Raw genomic sequence first — 16,629 nt, 5'->3', positions numbered from 1 at the left:
TAGACAAGACCTGGAAAACACTTTATTTTAAAATTATTGCAACTAAACATTGTCTTTTAGATTATAGAAGTTAAAATATTTTCTGATTTAAAAGGTTTATTCTTTTATTAAGACTCCTGCTTGGAACAGCTTACAAGATACTTGGAAGAGTTAACAGGCAAAATATGTTACTTTAGGTAGTTTTTCCACGTTGTTGCCTGTCTGGACAGAAAATAACCTTGCTATTTTTCCTCTCTGAAAAGGCCCTTATCAATGACAGAAAAACTATTATATTTAACTTGGAACAGAAAGACAGCAATTGGTGTGTTTAACATAGTAAACATAATTTAACTTTTAAATGGCTAAAACTTTAATATTGAAAACACTGCCATATCACAATAGCTCTCTGTCTAACTCTCCCTGCATTTATCTGGAATAGAAATATACTATTATGCTGCAATCTTTGGCTGATAACTTCATAGTTGGGGTTTTCTTCCCCCCTATGAATTTCAAAAAAAAAGAAAGAAAAGAAAAAAATTGGAACAGGGTTTGTTACAGTGTGTATGGTGGAGGGACACAGAATTCTTTTGTACCATAGTGGTTTTCATGTTAAAATAAATAGGAATATTTTGCATCTTTGTAAAAGTAGATTCACCACTTATCCTGGTTTAATCTATTCGAAGACTTTATTACTAATATGAATACATGATAACCAACTATTTTGCTTTTAATATTCAGAGAAATTTTTAAATTAACAAATGGTATTGGTTAGCTTTAATGTTTTCTGTTTTCTTATACCATCATCATATACATCTCTTATGCTTTCTAATTTTCCATACCACTTCTGCTGATGTTCTTCTTTCTTTGCTGCTCATTTTCTGTGCTTGCCTGACTTGAGAATGAAATCATAACCCAGAATAAATGATCATATAAGCACATAGGAAATATGCAGGAATTTTGTCTCCTTTGTAGGATCCTGAAGAAAGATTGGTTTCCTGCAAGATAACTACTCAAACATAAATAAATATCTGTAGAAAATGAAACGGCATGTAGACAACCAGAGGCAAAAATGCAAAGACAATTGTATAAAAGTATCCTTTCCATACAGTTTTTGGGTTTCTTTCTTTTTCCCCATCTTTCAACAAGTGTCAGTACCTTATGCTTTAATTTCTGTCTTTTGGGTTTCTATAAGTATGCAAGTAGTTTATGAACATGGTACTATCAAATATTTATACTGCATGTGGTAACTACTGACTTTGTAGTATTCAGGAAGCAGCTATCATCCTGTCAGGTGCACGACTATTAGTGTTTGGTATTCTGCTAACACCTTGAGTGTATGTGGTTATAATGCAGTCTGAACTTCACAGTGACTTTTTTTTCCTTTTTTTTTTTTTTTTCCAGAAATCTAGGAATAAAAAGCAAGCAGAGGCAGCACAAAATGCTTGTATAAATGCAGAGCAATCAATCATAGGGACACACATGACGTTTAGAGAAATACTTTTAAAAAAAGTACTGCAGCGTCTTTTGATGGAACAAGTAGCCAATATAATCAGTTTCCTACACCTGTAATACGAAATTTTATTTTTATTTGAAAAGCTTTTATTTTATGAGACATTTTCAACATGTGATGTAAATAACAGTACCATATTAAATGATTAACAGGCTTAGAGTTTCGATACCCAAAGAAGTGGGATATGAGAAATATGTTTAAATCTCACCATGTTGCAGGGAGTGAGCTGGATAAAGCTTCATTCAGTTTTTCCTTCTCAATCCTGAGGGCAAGATTTACTAAGAAGCTATTTTAGCTTTTTATTCTAACATGGGAAGTCCTAGGAACACAGGCAATTTTACTATGAACAGATGCATTTCCAATGAGTATAGTGCTGACTTTTTAAGTGGAATATTCTACTTCCTGTCATTTAATATCTATCTTAGCAAAACATTAGCTTCTCTACAAAAGTTTAGCCTGGTAGTTTGCCTGGAATGTGTTTCAAAGATTACTGTACCTGGCATAAAAAGTGGCCCTTGTGCTCAGTGTGCGCTGGTGAATATTCATGTAATCACCTGAAAGTTTTTCCCTGCTTATCCAGAAAGGCATTTCATGCAGATAAAATTCCAAATAGGTTCTGCCATCTGTCTTCCTCCCCAGTCTCTCCTAAAAAAGCTATTGCAGGAAGGTGAAGAAAGAACTTTTTCTTTTCTTTCACAAGTCCCCAAGAAACAAAAATCTACATTTAGCATTCATGCTAGGTCACTTTGGGAAAGATTCTGCCAACTTTAATTCACTCATTGTTTGGTTTGTTGTAATTCCGAGCCATATGCTTTTTTAAAACCTATTTAACTAGGTTGTTTTGGAAGGGAGCAATTATACACATTCTTAAAAGGAATACGTAAGTCCTGTTAGCCTTTTGCTCTAAAGCCGAGCCAGTTGTGTTTTAATTACAGTGTTTTTGAAATTAGTCACCAGTGTGCTTCTGATATTGAAACTTTTGATCATAGCTTTGAAAACATGAATCAAGGAAACAACCCTGAGCCCCCAGGATGAAAAGTATCGTATTGAAAAGCACAATTAGCTACATTTTAATAGCCTTTTTAAAAGAAAACAAATTTACGTATGTTTTTTGCTTTCCCCTCTTTTTATCATTTAGAGGACTTGGTTTAAATATAAATGTTAAATCTGTTCAGGTTCTGTTGATTATTAGTAGTTACCAAATCCAGGATTTTAATCCGTAAACTTTTTTTTTAATAGAAAAATGTGCTTCATTCAGTCTCTTGAGTATTTGGGGACCTTCAAGCTATAGAAAAGCAGAATGGCGACGATCTGATGAAGCAGGGGGAGAGGGGTTGGAGTTGGGTGGTTTTGTTTTGGAGTGTAGGTTGGTTTGGTTGGGTTTTTTTGAAGTCTTTCATCATGCCACAGGCAACTATTTTTAGTTTTTACTAAGTCAGCTCTGAATTTCTTAATTTGCAGTATTAATATGTGCTAAAAGGCTTCTGTTAAAAGTGTTTTATTTTAGCTTCTTAAAACTATTCTGATAGCTTATTATTTCTGATAATATTAATGAGCTGGGTTCAGTTGACGGCATCTAGGGAGTTTATTTTAAATCTGCTTGTCCAATAGACCCGATTCCACTTTGAATGCTGGGATTCAGAAATGGGAAATAAAGAGCTAAACTAGATTGCTTAGAAAAGAAGATAATAGCGCTGTTTTTCAGAGCAAAGATACAGACACACATGTCCTTAATAACTAAATTCTGAAGACAGTCCAGCTTCTGCTTGGGACAGCATCTCTCTGTCAGAGGAAGGAATCTGCATTCCACAACCGGCTAGGTCATTTCCCCCCTCTAGCAGTATTGGGTTTTTAAATGGTAAAAGTGAGCAATAATTTTTGCAGTTATATTCCTCCCAGCAGAGGTAGCAGCTGAAAGCAAAAAATACTTCCTGAACTGGAAGAAAGAAATGTATAATATAAAACTTGGGCACTCTTCTAAAAGATGATTAGAGAGACAGCTTGAAACTCTGTGCCTGGGAAAGTCTGCAGTGTGGCACAAGTTCCTTTTCTTTTTATATATGTCTCAGCTATTTTCATTGGCAATTAACAGGTTCTTACCTATTGCACTTTGAAAAATGTGGATCTGTGGAAGTTCTTCCTCTCAGCTGGAGAAAGAAACCAGGTTAGCTGTATTACCGGGCTTTCACAGTTCTCTGTACGTGTGCCTGTAGTGATTCTCATTTAGAATAGAATAGAATATTTCAGTTGGAGGGGACCTACAATGATCATCTAGGTCATCATTGCAGTTATAGCTATTTTGGATAGGTAGCTGTACTTTGGTTATTTGACTACAGCAGCTTCATTTGCTTCTGTAACAAATAGTCAGATTTAACCTGTAATCCTGGTAAGTGTTAGCTAACTTTGACAAGAACCTGAGGATCAAGAGATGGCAGCAGTTGGTAACAGCCAATATATTGCAGTAGAGTATTTGTTTTCTGTTGATGTACTGAGTAAGGGTTTAGAGAATAAGAGTTGTAACAAAAACAAAATCAGCAAAACATCATTTTCCGTGACAGACATAATGTGGATTGTTCAGATAGAATATTGCAATTCAAAAACTGCCCCCGGTCACCTCTAACTCAAATAGAAAAGATTTTTGAAATTTTGTTTTCGATCTCGTATTTGTCATTGAGTTTATATGAAAACAGTAAGAACAGCAGTTAATTTTTCTAAACTGTACCCTGCTAATCAATGGAATGACACTATCCAATGGTTTTATGTAAAATGCAGGCAAAACCACATCTATTAATCAAAATATGGACAACATTTAACTGCTTGTAAAGAAGAAATTGTGGAAGTGTCTGCCTCTGTTCTGGCCAGTCCATTTCCCCTTTAAGTTGTGTAAATACCCTCTTGTCATTTGTGGATGCTTCATTGGCAAAAAGGATGCTCCGTATTGGTTCACAAACATGCTGGATAGAATTTTTCATGGTTTTTGTTAAAGGCGGCTTTCTGTGCTGACTATTTTTCTTAGGTACACATATCCCAATCCCATCTTGGTTTTGCTTTAATTGATACTTGTGTTGGGTTTGCGTGGCAGGGTTTTGGTAGCGGGGGGGCTACAGGGGTGGCTTCTGTGAGAAGCTGCTAGAAGCTCCCCCTGTGTCTGATAGAGCCAATGCCAGCCGGTTCTAAGATGGGCCTGCCGCTGGCCAAGGCCAAGCCAATCAGCGCCTCTGTGATAACATATTTAAGAAGTAGAAAAACACTTAGAGAGAGAGCTTTTGCAGCCGGAGAGAGGAGTGAGAAGATGTAAGAAACTCTGCAGACACCAAGGTCAGTGCAGATGGAGGGGGAGGAGGTGCTCCAGGCGCCGGAGCAGAGATCCCCCTGCAGCCTGTGGTGAAGGCCATGGTGAAGCAGGCTGTCCCCCTGCAGCCCATGGAGGAAGGATGAGGGGGTGTAGAGATTCCACCTGCAGCCCGTGGAGGACCCCATGCTGGAGCAGGTGGAGGCACCTGAAGGAGGCTGCGGCCTGTGGGAAGCCCACACTGGAGCAAGTTCCAGGCCGGACCGGTGGGCCTGTGAAGAGGGGAGCCCATGCCAGGGCAGGTTTGCTGGCAGGACTTGTGACCCCATGGGGGACCCCACACTGGAGCAGTTTGCTCCTGAAGGTCTGCACCCCGTGAGAGGGACTCCATGCTAGAGCAGGGGAACGATGAGAGGAGTCCTCCCCCTGAGGATGAAGAAGCAGCAGAAACACCATGAGATGAACTGACCATAACCCCCACTCCCCGTCCCCCTGTGCCGCCGAGGGGGGGAAGGTTGAAGCCGGGAGTGAAGTTGAGCCCAGGAAGATGGGAGGGGTGGGGGGGGAGGTGTTTTAAGAGTTGATTTTATTTTCTCATTCCTCTACTCTGTTTTGCCTAGTAATAAATTAGATGAATTCCCTCTCTAAGTTTGGTCTGTTTTGCTCGTGACGATAATTAGTGAGTGATCTCTCCCTGTCCTTATCTCGATCTACAAGCATTTCGTTATGCCTTTTCTCCCCTGTTTGGTGAATGAGGGGAGTGAGAGAGCGGCTCTGGTGGGCACCTGGCCTTCAGCCAGGGTCAACCCACCACAATACTCTTAAAAATAAAATGAAATTGAGGAATGATGTTGAGGTTTCAAACATCTCTTGCAACAGGAAGATAATCCCCATATAAAGAGGAGTAGAGAGGATACAATGTTTGCCAGGTGTGTTTTCTGAGAATGATATACTTAAGTTAAATCACATCCCTGATACTTTAGATCTTCTCTGTGAGTCAAGTATGGAAATTGAAGGCTGTTCACTATGTCATCTAGTGCCCTTCCTGAAGAGCTGCATGTTCGTTAGAATGTGTATGGAATGAGTCCTTGAGACCTCTATTTTTTTTCCTCCTTCTTCTGTCTTTTTAGCAATTTGGTCAACAATTCAGTGCCTTTTTCCTCATATTGTGATGAACCAGGACTGGGAATTCCCATTTTCCTACTTGCTTTTTTAAAAAATATTTCTGATGTATTTACCAAAAAAAAAAAAAAATACAGTTAAGAAGACAGTGTAATCTTTTTAGTCACCAGAATATATTTCTTTCCCTTCTTAAACTGACCTTTCCAAACAGATCTTTGATTCAGGTTTAAAACAGGCAATGCCACATGCCAAATAAATTAGTTCATTTATTGACTATCAAATAAATTAAAAGTAATTGGATAAGTGTAATAGATTAATGTTATTAAGATAGTTATTATAAGCCTGTAAGTGGCCTAATTTTGGCCTTAGGATAATAAGAGTAGAGACACTCAAGTTTGAAATGACAGAAACAGTAAAGACCTTGTTGAGTGTTAAAGGCACATTCCAAAAGAAACAGCTAAATTTAAAAAGGATTAAGAGGAGGAAATGAAGGACTGGAAAACTTAAGCAGATTGCTTTAATGTTTATTTTACTTACCACTCAACTTCTTCATACTTAGGTTGCTACTTTGGGACTGTGATGATCGGAGCTACAGCTACTACATTGAGGTTTCAACGAATCAGCAGCAGTGGACTATGGTGGCTGATCGCACAAAAATTTCCTGCAAGTGAGTTTAACTTTTCCACTTATTTGCACGAAGTCAGAATTGGAAAACTGTTGGTTTAGTTTGGGGTTTTTTCAATTGTTTTGTTCAGTACTTACATAGGTAACTTTTGGCTGTGAAAAGAACGATCATTTTGTAACATGTAGATTACTAACTCTAGACCCTTGTAAATACAACTTTAGGAGGTAGCGGCTTCTAGTGTGGTTGAGTATCTAGACTTTCAAGCCAGAATCAAGTTCTGAAGATCCACATCAGTACTGGATCTTCAAACAATCAGTTTGATTGTTTGTTCTCAGAAGGAGTCTGCCTGCCATACCCTTGGGTTTGTGATCACTGGCAGTTAAACCATGTTTCTCCTGAGTTCACGTGTCTATCGTGACCCTGGCGTCAAATCACCCCTCCTTGAGAAATGTGATAGGAGAGGAAATAGAGCATGCTTGGGAAAGGATTTTCTTAATCAAATGCATCTCACCCTTACCAAAGCCCATAAAGCATTGTATGATATTTGAAGGGGATGGGGACAGTGAGGGTTGTGGAACAAACTATAACAGATCAACCAGTTACCCAAGCTTGACTTTGTTCAAAAGCGGAGTACCTCACCTATATGCATTGACTACTCTGCCTTTGAACAGGACCCTTCTATAGAAAAAACCATGCGTCTTAGGAGATAAAAAAGAAAGAAAAACTGTTTCATTTTCAGTTGTATACTTCAGTCAGGAGAAATTGGGCATGAATACTCTCCACGTGTATACTCTCCATTGGCTTCTCTGTAGTTATTGGATCTGCTGATAAACCCCGTTCTTCTAGTACGGAAGAGTAATTCAATGTTGATAGCCACCTTAAACCATTTCATAGTTCTAATTCCAAGTAAAGAATGATCCAGATATTTGTCACGGGGCTGAAAATATAGGCTGCAAATTTATACGTTACATATCCAGAAGCCAGGTATTCAGTGAATGTTGATAGGATACGATCGCCTGGCTGATCCTTAGGGAAGCTCAGACTTATAAAAATCTTATTTCCCTCCTTTTCCCCGAGTCAGTTTTCCGTAAGATATGCTTTCTTTCCTGGGACAAAATTGAAGTCATCAGCTCCTATGGGCATAGCCCCCACCCAGCCTATATTTGTGCCAACCACAACAAAATTGATTTTACAAATTCAGAGATGTATCTCAGTTTGTCACATCAGACAAGAGAGTTATTCAGTCCTTTCCAGCAACACTGCTGATACACGTTTTTCTAAAGTTTATATTCCGTCTCTTAACAAATAGTGCAATTCAAACATGTGTTATAATGCAGGCTAGACGTGTTGGTGAAGGAGAACTTGACACGTCCTTTCACTGTCTGTAAAGGGCAGGGTATTGATGAGCAGAAAACCTGCATTCTGCCTGCAGGTCTGGAGAAAGAGTAAAGGAGACTTACTCATTCTTAAAGCCATCTCAGCATAATAGATACATTCATCCTTTTGTCTGCCTCCAGCAGTGGGAGCACTAAAAGGCTGAAACCACAAAAAAAAAGAGAGAGAGAGACTGACTCAGAATCAGAATAATTTTGCACTTTTTCCTTGTACATTTTGATACCAATAGCCTATAACAGTCAAAAGGAGCACTTAACTGTGCACAGTGAAGGTGGAACTGCTGGTTGACTGCCCAGTTCAAGTATCTACTCGCCATGTTCAAACCACACATTTTTTTCAAAGCCTTAACCTTGGACAAGTATAGGTGCATCCTTGAAATAAAGCTAGCTGCCTTCTCACGATATACTTCAACATCTTGATTCAAAACATAGGTGCTCTGGAAGTTCTCAAAGCTGTGGCTGCAGGAACTGTTTTTCATGTGCATTAGAGAATTTTGCCTAACTTCATGCTCTGACAGACACGCATCCAGCTAGCAAAATCCCAGTCTTTAATCCTGAAGTCTGCAGACTTACAGTGTCCTAGCACTGCCTGCAACAATCTGCTCTAAACAAATACAAGGTCCTGAGACTTGCAGTTACAAAAGCTTAGTGGACTCCAGAACAATTCAATTTAACAAGGACTAGAAAATTGTAAAGAAAAAGCATCAATTTGAAAAATCTTACTTCTCTTTGAAAGTTTTCTGTCTTCTGCAGTTACATTTAAATACTGTATGATCTGTAACTGAGATAAGTTGAAAGGTTTGTGGCCTCCCCTCCCCAAATTTTCAGGTGATTTCTTTGCATTTGACAGCATTTTTTCATGTTCACTTTAAGTCTCTTTCCCCTTATGATCACCAAACTGGACTTTTTTTTTTATTTACAGTCACCCCACCACAGAAAAGAAAACCCTTTAAATATGTTTAATTTTCTTTTCAAATGCGATTTGCAGAAATGATGAAGTGACTTCAGCTCAAAAATTATTTTGTAATGTCAAGTTGATAACTATAAATACTATGTAATACATGTATGTATAATCTAGAAAAATAAATACATACAATGATATATGTATATTTATACATTTTATATATTAAATATGTAAAATAAGTATATAAAATACTATATAAATGCCAAATGCTACAAATGTTAGGACTGGTCTGTAAAGTACAGAGGATCATAATTGCATACAGTCAGAGCTGGACCACTTTTATTTTCCTGAAAAATACTGAAATGTGGTACTATGACCTAAAAAGCCATACTCTTAGCCCTCAAAACCAGTTGAATGTACAACGGAGTAGACATCACCATTCAGTGACTTGTGCACTGAATGAAGGCCCTCCTTTAAAATTGTTGGGCAAGGTTTCAATATGGTGATGGAGATATCTTCATGAAGAAGAGAAAACTGAACCAGTCATTGGTAGGAATATATGAAGAACTGACTTTTTGGTTTAGTTTCTATAAGTTTTGGGTTTGTTTGGTTGTTTGGTTTTTTTTTAAAAAGCATCTAAAAATAAATTGAAAACATGGATTTTTTGCCATGAAAACAAACAGTTTTCACTTTATGTAATTGTAACAACAACAACCACCAGAGGAGATGAAGAGTTGGATTTTAACCAAAATTAGCAGATAGCTGTAGTAAGGCGGAGGTGGTACAGTTTGCCTGATTTACTGTCATAGTGTAATGGTAAAGATACTCCTGCTGGATGCAAGAGATTTTTGTGTTTGGGGTTTTTTTTTTCTGTCTCTTACCAGGAATACCTTGGTATTTTTATGCAAACAGCACAGCTCCAGCAGAGAGAAATCTGCCTCTAAATGCCTTTTAGTCAAGTGATTGAGGCACTCCGCAAGGAAAAGCAAGAATCAAACTCGTACTCTCTGCCTGGGTTTGACTCATCATCAGGTTTAGGCAGAGAGAGAGAGATTCCTGCATTCAGCGATTTGACTTAACCAGGTTACAGCATAACAGAGTGGCTGCGACAGTACCCTCGTCTCTTCATTCCCAAATGTATGTTTGTGAATGCTGCACCGCTCTCTCACCTGGGAGAAACAAAAGAAATTGTTTGCTAATGTGGTCAAATTTTTCAACTATTTTTTGTCTCGGCCAAATCCTAATTTTTTTGATGAATACTTGGACATCCCTGCCTGAAATTGGTACCAATTCTACATTGGTATAAAAATTGTCATCACTTAGGCTTATTTGTCTTTGTTTAAAGAAAATGACAAGTAGATACATTCTTGCCTGGGACTATGTTTGCTGTTTGACTACAAGTACCTCTCAGAGCAACAGTGAACTAGGAATCATTATACATGTATTTGTGCGAGACTGCAATATGAATTGTTTCCAAAACGTGTGCTCCAAATTACATCTGATGCTTTTGTAAGTTTTGGAGATGTGAGTGCCATCTGAGTGGTTGATATGGTCTTGAAATCCCGGGTTTACCCCTTCTGACTGTAGCTCTGTGTTTGATATACTGCAGTAGATTCCAGAAAAATAACTCACTTGCTTTCATGTGTAGGATATGCTGCAGTAGCAAATAAAAGTGGATGGAGTTAAAACTCGGGAGAATTTCACAGGGGCCTGTGTTTGAAGAGACAGAATACTTGCAATGAGAAAATGTACTTTGCTAGTAATATTCTCTGTTCACTTTCCTGTCTTTAAAGACATGTGGATAAGAGTTGTTTCCTCTTCTCTTTGCTGCCTGGCTTTCTGTCTACCCACTCTTTCCACGGAGTTACAATCCTTTGTGAAAGTCATTGGCGTGCTGTCTCACAAGTGTCCTGTGAGATCTCCAAATCATTTTGCTGAATCTCTGGCACAAGGGATACGACGAACCATAAAGGTAGCAAACACAGACCTCAACGGACACCTTTGATGATTAGAAAGTGGCAAACAAAATGATAAAAAGAAAATTAAATTATGTTTAAATAGCAGATATCGGTTTTGGCAGTCTACTGAAGCATGAACTTCCCCTTTAAACTATCAGTATGCTGCTTTGGGTTGTTTTAATGGTATTTTTAATGTGATATTTTGTATAAATTAATAATTCAATGCTAAAAGCCAGGAACTGACAGGCTACTCCTAACCTCCTCCCAGTTTTAAAAGGCTGAAGACAGAAACTGGTTGTCTGTTATCTTCACAGGGGAAGCTTCCCTACCTTCCCTAAGTGGGAGCCAATTAATGCATACTGGTTGTGTAATTGTCAATTTTCAAATGCTCTATGGAGGCTATTTTTTATTTCTTTTCCACAATAAGCTGTTTTTCTCTACGCAGTATGACAGTAATGAAAAACAGTCATGTTCTGTTCTAGTTTTCAAAACATTTATGGTAAGTGGGCTTGAGCGTGTCAACGTCGAGCAACAGAGACCTGCGCTTGTTAGAAGAATTTGCTGACAGAGAGTCTGAAAGTCAAATGAAAAACAGAAGATACCGAAGGCCGATAGCAGTCAGACCTCAGAGTTAATGACACTTTTGATAAAATAAGCCCTGTAAAGACAAATATGAAACAGGCCGTCGTGACGGTATCAGTTCTCAGTACCATTCTTTAAAGTTCTTGTGTGTAGTAATTGTGAAATGGATCTAATCCATTGGCAGCAGACATACCGTGTTCAGTTCCCCAGTAGGAAAAAAGGGTCTAATACTCTGACAGAATTTGGGAGACAATGAATTACATTTATTGATGGGCAGTTCTAAAGCAGTTGCTATCAACTGTCTATATGGCTGTTTTGGGACAGTTTTAGGATTTTCTTGTGGAAGGCATGACTTCATTTTCAACATATTGCATTATGTCTTTTTTCTTTTTTTTTTTTTTTCCTGCTGGACTCCTTGCTTGTTATTCAGAGTATAATGCTGTTATGCTAAATGTTTAAAAACTTCCAAACTTAATTTCACATTTCCATTGCTCATTATCTTTGTATTATATAATAGCTATTTCAAATCCTAAATTTTCAGCTCAGTTCCCCTTAGTTTTTTTGCTATAGTTTTTGTATGAACGTACTTAGTACTTTCACATGAAAAGCCCTTTGGGATGTGGATGCGAGATTCATTAACAAAATTTGTTAACTGTCTTCTGATTGATTTTTCAAGAATAATTTTCAACTTTGAGGCTTACTGCTCTTGTCCAGTGTTTCGTATTTCTATCCTATGATATACTACGTGCATTTCTAGTTTTCAGGCACTGCTGTATTTCCTTTGACAATATATCACAGGTAAAGAACACGTAGAGAGATCTAAGTCATGGACTGAACAGTTCTAAGCCACTTTTTAGGTGTACAGAAGAGTCTTTTCCATGTTGTCTAAGGACTTCAAGTGAGAAAATACTTCTGTTTTACACAATATTAGTTGCAAACTCAGTTTTGGATTTTTTTTCTGGATATACTTTTGTGAAACCAAGCTAATCTTTTGTCATGATGTGATTGTTTCTTTCGCTATAAAGATAATTGAAGTGTGCAAATACCTTTCTTCATAACTGCACGTGGCACATTATGTACTCATATGTGTAGTTCCTTATACTTAGGCTCAAACATAGCGGCTTTTTTCTCCTGTTCTCCTCTAGTTGCTCCACTTCACTCTATGATCCCATCTCTAGAATTCCCTCACATCCATTTTCATCCACCATTCTTCTCCTTAATCAGTTTCATAGGACTGTTTTTTCTCATAATAAAACATCTCGAACATTTCTCAGCCCTCTTTTCTTTCCAACTGCCTGTATGCTCACATCACTTTTTTCTGTTTCTTCCCATCAGTACTGTTTGCATCTACTATCCTGTCATACCTAGAATGAAAAAATAACATTTTTCCTAATTTTTGTATAGTCCTTAATTCTTTTTCACGCCTGAGCTCCCAAGTGGCGGGGTGGAACAAGATAAAAGGAACTGCTCCTTGCACCTGTTATGTCAAACAGGGTATTTTGACCACACTTGATCCGATTTTACATGAAGTTAATTTCACAGCAAAACTGTTCTTGTGCCTCTTCTGTCAAACAGAGTATATTTTGACCACGGTTTATCCTGTTTTACATGAAGCAAATTTCACAGTAACTCTGTGAAATCCAAATGCGTCCTCCAGTGTTGCTGAACTCGGTGTAGGCACATTCATACAACACAAAGATGAAATATATTCAAGCAAGATGTCTGGGAAATTGCTACATTGTTAAGCTCAATTTCAAGTCTCACTTCACAAAAATAAACTGAGGGTTCTCATTAATCTCTTCATTATGCCGCTAGTAATGCCTACTGGAGCAAGTCAGACAGATATAAAGGGTCATTTTGTGTAATTATTGAGCTTAAAAGCCCTGAACGATAGAGGCATTGAAGTACATATTTTTCCTTGTGTTTACATGCTCACATTTTGAAAGATTCTAATAAAGCAAAAGAAGAAAGAGGCTCCAGCTTCACAGACCTGCCTTATTAAGCACAAAGAATTAAGATTCAGGGAGGAACCAGAGTTGTATTCTATTTCAGACCATTAGGAGCCTCTCAAAAGCGTGAAAACTCTGCGCCTAACATTTCATTTGCTGGCTTTTATTTTAGCTGAGTCTAGTTTGATTGAAAAAAGATTTAGCTCCTTTTAAGTTATATTTCTTAATAGTGATTCAGGATCAGAAGAAGCTTTTCCAATTGTTTATTTGTCTTTTTTTCTCCGCTTTTACCTTCAGTTCCTTGTGGCTGCTTTTCAGCCACAAATATGCGTGGATCTTTTGAAGGAGCCTTGAACAGAGTGGCAAGGAGTTGCAAACTGCGGTGTCTTAGTCTGCCTTGAACGTCTTTGCCATACATTTCTTGCAGCTCTGCATGTGCCATATGCATTGAAGTTTGACTTTGCTCCCAGCCACGCGGCTGACGTTCTCAGCTCCTCTTCGTGTACATTACTGTGAGGAGACCGAAGAAAACATCAGTCACTCTGACATCAATTTGGACTTTAGCTCAGTTCCACCTTAGAGAAAATAAGCAATACCAAGTAATACCCATAGTATCAGTACCTGTTTCTTTTAGATATTGGTTTTTTTCTCGCATGCCATCGAAGACTTGAATGTCTCTTTGGAGGCCTGTAAAAATTGTCACGGTAATGATATAAATAGATGTATGTTTCATTACTTTGTAATATATCATCTGGAAAAAATACATTTTGGAAAGGGGAGGGGAAGGAAACTTGAAATAGTAATTATCCCAAAGTATATCATTAATATATACAAATAGCTTGATAAAAGAAAAACTCTGTGAAGGGCCAAGCTGAGCTGACGAAGCTGAATTACATTTGTTCTTTTCTGGGTTGGAAGGAATAAGCAGAGGGAGAACTTCAAACCCTTAGCCCACCAAAGTTAAATCCCAGGGAGTTCTCCAAATACACAGTGTTCTCTAGGAATGGGTAACGCGATTCCTACGTTACTGAATCCCTTTTCACTGTATCCTGCATTGAGATATATGCAGTAGTAAGCCATTGATTTATTCACAGTAATGTTTTTACCAGGACAGATTATATCCATGAATCACAAAGTGAAAGAATTATTGTATCTTTAGGTTCATCCTTTGGGCATTTCTGCACTAGGTGGTATGCGGTGTATTTTTTTTAGAATAATGCTCCATCAGTTTGTTTCATATACTTGAAGGGATGGTGCTTCCATTCTGCTCTTTGCTTTTCTAGCACATGAGTTCTCACAGTGAGAATTTTTTTTCCTCAATACCAGTACTCAACGTCGTATTACCTAATTTCATTCCTTTTTTTCTCTATCCCTGTAAACCAATTTTTCTTTCTTAATGGATTTCATATGCTTCCACTACATATTTATAAAGTCATCCTGCTGTTTTCTTGTTACCTCAGTCGCTACTTAGACAAGTTTTGCCTGACTTTATCTTGTGCTCTTGCATCATGAGTCAAGTTTCCTCTGCTTGTAAAATGATATTTATGAATTTTACCCAGCTCTTTGTCTATACATTTTTAGGGTACAGAGTTACAAATTAAATACTAATATTTAGTTTATCAGAAACTATTGGGAGGGGAGCTACATTTTCTATGTTCTATAACACAGTAACAGAAGCAAAAGTTGTATTTGTCATTTTTGTCTGTCTTAGTTCGCTTTAGTCTCATGTCTACTGCAGTCATGGATGCAGGTTCAGGTTTTTTTCTAGGTGAGTTTCAGTCTGAGGTTGCAAGGCTTTGTTTTCTGACTTGAGGTTAATAGATAATTCAGTGTGGTAGTAGAAAGGGTTACAGTTTTCCTCCCTTCCATTAGAAAACCTCGGTATGTTTGCATTGCTGTTATGAGGAGGCACGTGCTGATTTACTTTTTTCAATGTTTTATTCTTCTTAGAGACTGTGGTTCAATTTACTGCATTCCTTGGAGGTTTGACATGTCAATTAGATGTTATCGACAGTAATAGAAGGGCGGTTGCTGTAAATGTGAAGTTTTTACGAGTGGGCCATGAAATCACACCCAAGGGAATGCAAGAGAGAAGTCCGATAAATACAGTGTTAGTCTACATGCTACAAAGGAACTGATTAATAGGGAGCATGATTCTGTCTCGTATCTCTAAAAATATTGTTTATATATTTTCTGTTAAGCAACCATTCCATTTGTATGAAGAGTTATATAATAAAAATAGCTTACAAACTGTTGTAGGATTATGGGGGGAAGTAGTCTTCAACGTTAAAAGCAGCCTACTAGTTGCATTACTGGGTATGTTAATACGTTGGATTGCTTTCCAAATCTTCGCTGTCTACATGAACATCGGGGCAGTAACTACTGGTAATGAGTAAGGACAACAAAACCAATTCAACCTCTAGGTTTGTGCATGCTTGTCTTCTGCTTGTATGCTTTGGTGTACACAAAAGTGTGTAAGATGAACTCATAGGTTGAGTTGCTCAAGTTCACAGCCTCCGTCTGCCACTGCTGCCATCCTCCAGGGATGTATGTCTTGATGCTGCATGCACAGTTCTTGACACGGCATAGAAATTTGGCTTATGGCATTCTGCCAGACAGTTGCCAGCAAATTGCTCATAATTTCATTTTGTGTAAGATTTTTAAATATAACCATATTTCTGGAAGTACAGGAAGACAACCTGTTGAAATTGAAAAAATGTGTGAGCAAAGTAAATTATAAGAGTAGACAGCTTATGCAGTACAAAAATGCTAATGGAGGCCTACATCGGCATGTGGATATATTTGAAAATTGGTTACTACATTTATTTAGAAAAGTAATTACTACATTCAGTTTTACCATTGCTCAGCTTGACTGTATTTTAACATTTTCTTTATGTAATATTTTTTCTAAAACAGCAAAATGTCAGCTGTGAAAGCAAGGGTTGCTATAAGGAGTCTTTTGCATTAGAAGCTTTATAAAGATGTCAGAAAGTCAGTATAGACTTCATTAAATCTATTTTATGTCAGAATTTTTATTCTAATAGATCTGCTTTATCAAGCCCACCTTTGGTTTCTACAATAAATTATATACAATAAAACGTTTATAGCAGTTCAGTAAAGTGTTCTCATAGAGGACAGATATTTTGTTTGGATTGGTGGGAGGGACCAATCATAGGGCTGAAGTAACTACAAATTTTGTTTAGATGCTTTCAAAATTATGCATTCCTTATGGGAAATATATTTGGAATAAAAATTTTTGAAGGGCGTTTTCCCAAAAGGTGGGAATTCATATTTTTGCTTGTCAATACATAAAG

At 37.7% G+C, this 16,629-nt stretch overlaps 1 protein-coding gene across 6 annotated transcripts in view; it reads left to right on the top strand.

Annotated features, from left to right (window-relative positions):
* Positions 1-16,629, top strand: part of BTBD9 (BTB domain containing 9) — a 136,161-nt gene that overhangs the window by 98,620 nt on the left and 20,912 nt on the right. For all 6 annotated transcript variants that reach the window (XM_054820155.1, XM_054820157.1, XM_054820156.1 and 3 more), the window contains one exon: positions 6,463-6,570. In XM_054820155.1, coding sequence (XP_054676130.1) covers positions 6,463-6,570 — 108 coding nt within the window. The remainder of the gene's footprint in view (positions 1-6,462; positions 6,571-16,629) is intronic.

The sequence above is a fragment of the Grus americana genome, chromosome 3, assembly GCF_028858705.1.
Source record: "Grus americana isolate bGruAme1 chromosome 3, bGruAme1.mat, whole genome shotgun sequence".
In the NCBI taxonomy this organism is placed as follows: domain Eukaryota; kingdom Metazoa; phylum Chordata; class Aves; order Gruiformes; family Gruidae; genus Grus; species Grus americana.
This window is presented reverse-complemented; position numbering and strand designations above follow the sequence as displayed.